At 37.0% G+C, this 5,908-nt stretch overlaps 1 protein-coding gene across 4 annotated transcripts in view; it reads right to left on the bottom strand.

The window, feature by feature from the left end:
- LOC107604738 (probable vacuolar amino acid transporter YPQ1) overlaps positions 1-3,106 on the bottom strand; it is a 7,965-nt gene extending 4,859 nt beyond the window's left edge. For 2 of the 4 annotated variants that reach the window (XR_002349065.1, XM_016306398.2), the window contains exons 1-5: positions 1,835-2,213; positions 1,634-1,676; positions 867-893; positions 665-754; positions 222-385 (exon numbers count right to left, since the gene is read on the bottom strand). Coding sequence is in view for 3 of the 4 variants with exons in the window: in XM_016306398.2 (XP_016161884.1) it covers positions 222-385; positions 665-754; positions 867-893; positions 1,634-1,676; positions 1,835-2,028 (518 nt within the window). In the remaining variant the exon portion in view is untranslated. Of the gene's footprint in view, positions 1-221; positions 386-664; positions 755-866; positions 894-1,633; positions 1,677-1,834; positions 2,214-2,286; positions 2,369-3,030 lie in introns of those variants that run through there. The other 2 variants (XM_016306397.2, XM_021104659.1) reach the window with 2 other exon arrangements.

Genomic DNA, 5,908 nt, shown 5'->3' with positions numbered 1-5,908 from the left:
ATGTAATTCCTAAATGATCCTCTAAAATGAAAGATATCTTGATTTTAAACTTATATAACTCCTTGAAACCCAAATTTTCAAATTATATACTGCCCAAGATTGATGGAATCAGACATAATCATGTATAAAAGAACAACAAACTGATAGGGAGATTCAGGTTGACCAAGAAGTTAAAGCACAAGAATGCATTCGAGTAGATTTAAAGGAGAAGGATTAGTTACTGGTAGAATAATTCTGAATTGGGACTTTGAGGTTGTCCTGGAAAAGGAATAGGAGAACTCATTTTAGCACCATCACTGAAATCATCATATTCATCACTATGCTCAGCATCACTAGCTTTTTGCTCTGCACTGTCGCTTCGTCTAAATATTTCTGGTGTCTCAGGCTGCACATAGGAAATTAAAAGAATCTGTATTATCCCACAAACTTCCCCAAAATAGTGTAGTTATGACATAGTATGTTGTTACTGAACAACATTTTCCAACCACTTCGTATGATCTAAAACTCTTATTCTGTCATTTAGACATTTACTGTGTTTGCTTCTATTCACATTTCTTAAGAAATCTCAACTTTTCTTTTTCCAGTTTTGGAAAGGTAATGATGATCAGCAAACACATACAAGATGAAATGTTAACATGCAATCATAAAAGTAAGAAGTTTGCACCTCGTGCTGTCTCTTGTACTTTTGTCCATGATATATATGCTCATAATAAATGGTTTGCGAACCAAGTGCAATGGTTATTATGGTATAAAGCTGCATATTAATACATCATGAGAAAGGTCACATAAACTAGCTGAGGCTGCAAAAGGCATATTAAAATAAAAATTAATTTCATAACCCCTTGGCCTTCATCTAGAATACTTACCACTGCCATATATAGCTGAGTTGGAAGCTGCACCAGATAAAATGAAAGCAATCACTAAGCATGAATTTAAGCATGATCAATTATGGATTGGCGGGCATACCATGCACTATAAATTCAGCATGAACACCATTCAGAAAATGGATACACAAAAACTTATGATAACCTGACAGTATGGGCAGCATAATCACACATGCAGTTGGATTAAATTTAAAATCTTAAACATGAATATGATACAACATATATCAAACAAGAGCTACTTCTGAGTATTACTTTTAAGTAAACTAGTATTTTCCCAAGAAAAGTCAAGAGTTCAAAATGAAAGTAGTATTCTTTTGCAAACTAGTAATTATCTGAGAGTTTTAGATAAAGACTGTTGGTGTGCTGGAATTAAAGTGAACTGAAATAGTTGTATTACACTAGAAGTGTGTCCTTGGTTTATTTGTCTGAACACACAGACACAATACTGAAAGTCTTCTTTCCGTCTATCTCTTTCAACAGTAATGAGTATCTTTTTTGGGAGAAAATATTTTCGGTGTTAAATATGTAGAGTGTTTTCAGAAAAATGTCAAATACAAAAGATTTAATGTCTAGTGTTATCATGAAAGATACATTTTTCACCATAAGTAAGAAAAATATCTAGTGAGACAAGTAAGAAATCCAGTAATGTTGATGTGAATCTATTCAGGAAAATAGAGCAAACTCTTAAGGTTATTGCTCCAACATACAGGCTACTTATTATATCATTACAAGAAAAAATAAACACTCACAGTTGCAGGCTCAAGAATGCATCCCAAGAGGTTGAATATATCTCTGCCAGTAAAAAATAAACTGAATCAGAATAGTGAGATTCATCTCACACCACATGTGTAGTGTAGATTCAAATAATAGACCAGCAGAAACACAGCAGATTAAATATGAGTGGTTAATAACTTAATAGCTACAAAGAATAAAGTTAGTAGTTAATTTACCCGATTACCCATGTTAACAAGAAAGTGAGAGAGAGACCCTTAGCAGATTTTGCAGTGTAGTTTGTGATTATTTGAGGTATCTCAGCAATAACCCAAACAATGACACTGATTACACCTAAAATGTAAGAAGCTGTCTCCCTTGTACTGCTGCTCATGTGGTATAGAGAGAAGCCCTCTAAGGCTCTCATAGTCATTGTTGCGTCAAATTAGAGGAACCTTGTTTATTTCTCCACAATCCTGAAAACCAGGTGAAGAAGGGAGCATAATAAATCAGCAGCACAGAATCTTCTTTGAATATAGCACTAATCTAATCACATGAAAGTTGACTCAGATTTGCTGCATAACAAGCCAAAAATGTGCCAAATAAAATAAAACAGTATACAACCTTGCCAATAAAATATAATCAAGCAATAATATATAATATAAAAGGAATCTTGAGTAATAATGCTTGCCTTTTGCAAAGTAAGAAAGCTATAAAGGTTTTTTAATTTGTGTTTTCATTTTGTATGTTTTTCCTTTTTAGAATTTTGTTACCTGCCTTTATCTTCTATTTTTAAACAAATTGAGACAAGATATAATACCATAATTGTGACACCAATTATCATACATGGTGGAATCAACTATATAAATCAAATCATGATATTATATCTTATCATAAATGATATTTACATGCAAATCATATTGAAAGACGTAAATGATCCCGTATGAATACAAAAATATGGAAAAAAAATTTAGCATAGCACAAACCATAAACTAACAGAGAAGAAGGTGCAACAAAAAAGATAATAAAATGTTATTGCTTATCTCAAATAGTGTGATATTTCTGGAGGCATTGGTAACCTAAAAAAAAGCAATTAAGGCGTAGGAGATAAAAGTATTGGAAAGGAGTACAATATTCTCAAGCTGAAGCATCCATTATTATAGGTTTCTACTTTACGAATTGCTTTGGTGTTATTTATAAGATGAACCAAATTGCGAAGCAAATTAAAGTTTGTACCCAAAAATCCTAAAGGGATAATCAAAGAAGAATATAGCTTGAAATTCAAATGCAACAATTAAACATAGGGGAAAAAAATCATGCAAACACAAGATTAGTAACATGATGAAATGAGCGTTAACAGAAAATTAATCGTTGTTCATAATAAATGATCCAATAATTCGTACAATGCATGCACAGGGGAAAATAAACTCCATACCCAGAAAGAAAGGAACGACGCAAAATACTGGAGTTGCTTACCGACCTCAGCAGTCAGTGTTTATAATAAGTCCCGAAAATTATTAAAAGATACCAAATAAGTCCCGAAAATTATTAATATGTTTAAATTATTAATATTGTTTATAGAAAAGTATAGGAAAACAATAAGAAATTTTGAAAATTAAAAAATAAGGATCAGCAATTAAACTAAATCACAATTGGCACTGTTACTTTCAACTTCACGCTAACTTACCATTTTCTATTTGCGCTCTCCGATCCCCAGACTCACCCTCGGCGTCGCTGCACTTTCCCGCTATCTGGTCCGATATCGCCCAGCCTCCTGTCACTACCGCCGAGCTTCCCACCAACGCCGCTGAAGCATCTCCTCATTCCGCTTGCGTTCCGTAGAAATGTTATATCGCTCCGCAGCAGCACCATGTATTCTCCTTTCCGTTGCCGGCCGTGCAGACCCCACCGCAGCTCTCGCCTTCACCGTCGCAGCCTCACCCTGTGCAGCAGTTACGTCGACATCCAGGAGCATACATAGCAACATTTTCATATGTGCATCACCCTCACATGCACGTAAATGGAGTCCATCCCTCCGTAGCCGCACTCGTGCATTCCTTTGCTCCTACAGCCCCGGCTGTGCCGACGCCAACAGAGCCCCCTGCCGACACCGTTGTAGCCTCACCATGCATGGGAGTTCCCTTCGCAGACACAGCCGCACCCGCGCCTTCTCCCTCGTGTAACACCCTACCACACAAAACCTTATGCTTAAGTCATAAGACAGAGGTGGTGAGGTATTATGACCTCTAAAAGTAAAAAATTATATATATAATATAGTGAAAAAGATTTATAACTAGGAGCTTTTGAAGAAAATGGTAAAGCAAAATCGTTAAATCGAAAAGCGCAACATTCACGAAGCGATAAAGTAAACGAAGCAACGTAAAAGTAAGCTAACATGGATATAGACAAAAGAAGGTTCCAAGGTACAAATATCAAAACTCAAGACTCGGCTCGCAAAGGCTAAACCGGCCAGAGCACATAAGTGTATATACATATATATAAGAGAACCCAAAAGAACCCCAAAATACAGAGTTACAGAACATGTTTCTCCAAAATAACCTCTAAGAGGAAGTTAATACATCATATATATAATAAGTGGAGATAATAAGTATCTATATAAGTACATATAACCAAAATAAAGTCCCAACAGCTCAAAGATCTTCGCTATCAGAAGCTTCCAGCATGCCTCAACGAGGTGCCTCACGCCCTGCATCTGAAAACCACAAAATTCGCATGGGGTGAGAACCGGAGGTTCTCAGTATAGTAACAGCGCCCACATATCTAACATATAATATCCCGAGAAAGCCGAAGACAATCCTAGAACTTCCGACATACAATTAAATCTTATAAACATAACTAAGTCTTGAAATAAAAATAGGCAACTAGCTAAGGGTCTTCAGTCTATCTAAAATTCTCCTTTTCAACTTCTCCGAACCTCCCAACCGCCACCGGAATCTGTTGTTACAAGCACATTTATTACATACAAGAAAATCACAGGTAGAAAGTAGATACGACAGATAAACAAGTAGCAAGTAATTATGCAATCAATTAAGCATTCCAAACAAAACACACCAAACAAACATATAGATGCATATGATGCATGCCTGTCCTATTGGCTTATGAGTCTCATCTGTCGATTATAAAGCCAACTGGTGCACAAATTGTGAATCACACTTTTCACAACTCGTACCACTAACCAGCAAGTGTACTGGGTCGTCCAAGTAATACCTTACGTGAGTAAGGGTCGAATGCCACAGAGATTGTTGGGTTGAAGCAATCTATGGATATCTTGTAAATCTTAGTTAGGAAGTCAATTATATTTATCAAGTAAATTGCAAACAAACAAGAGAGCATAAATTAAAGGTTACTTGTTATGCAGTGATGAAGAATATGTTGGAGTTTTGGAGATACTTTGTGTTCTGAATCTCTGCTTTCTTCTGTCTTCTGATTCATGTATGCACGTCCTCCTATGGCTGGTTTTATGCAAGGGCATCACCGTTGTCAGTGGCTACATCCCCTCCTCTCAGTGAAAATGGTCAACGCACCCTGTCACGGCACGGCTATTCATCTGTCGGTTCTCGATCATGCTGGAATAGGATTCACCCTCCTTTTGCGTCTGTCACTAACGCCCAGCACTCGCGAGTTTGAAGCTCGTCACAGTCATTCAATCACTGAATCCTACTCGGAATACCACAGACAAGGTTTAGACCTTCCGGATTCTCTTGAATGCCGCCATCAATCTAGCTTGTACCACGGAGATTCCAATTTAGAAATCTAAGAGATATTCATTCATTCTATAGTGGAACGTAAGTGGTTGTCAAGCACGCGTTCGTGGAGGAATGATGATGATTGTCACGTTCATCACATTCAGGTTGAAGTACAAATGAATATCTTAGATAGGAACACGCATGTTTGAATGAAAAACAGAAATACATGCATTAATTCATCGAGACACAGCAGAGCTCCTCACCCCCAACAATGGAGTTTAGAGACTCATGCCGTCAGAGAATACAAAGTTCAGATCTAAAATGTCATGAGATCCAAAATAAGTCTCTAAAAGTTGTTTAAATACTAAACTAGTAGCCTAGGTTTACAGAATTTGAATAAACTATGATGGATGATGCAGAGATCCACTTCTGGGGCCCACTTGGTGTGTGCTGGGGCTGAGATTTAAGCAATTCACGTGCATAAGACTGTTTTGGGTGTTCAACGCCAGGTTTGGATCCATTTCTGGCGTTGAACTCCAGCTTTTGATCCTTTTCTGGCGCTGGACGCCAGAATTGGGCAGAGAACTGGCGTTGAACGCCAGTTTA

Source organism: Arachis ipaensis, chromosome B06 (assembly GCF_000816755.2).
Source record: "Arachis ipaensis cultivar K30076 chromosome B06, Araip1.1, whole genome shotgun sequence".
In the NCBI taxonomy this organism is placed as follows: domain Eukaryota; kingdom Viridiplantae; phylum Streptophyta; class Magnoliopsida; order Fabales; family Fabaceae; genus Arachis; species Arachis ipaensis.
The sequence above is the reverse complement of the archived record's forward strand: the minus strand, read 5'-3'. Positions and strand labels throughout refer to the sequence as shown.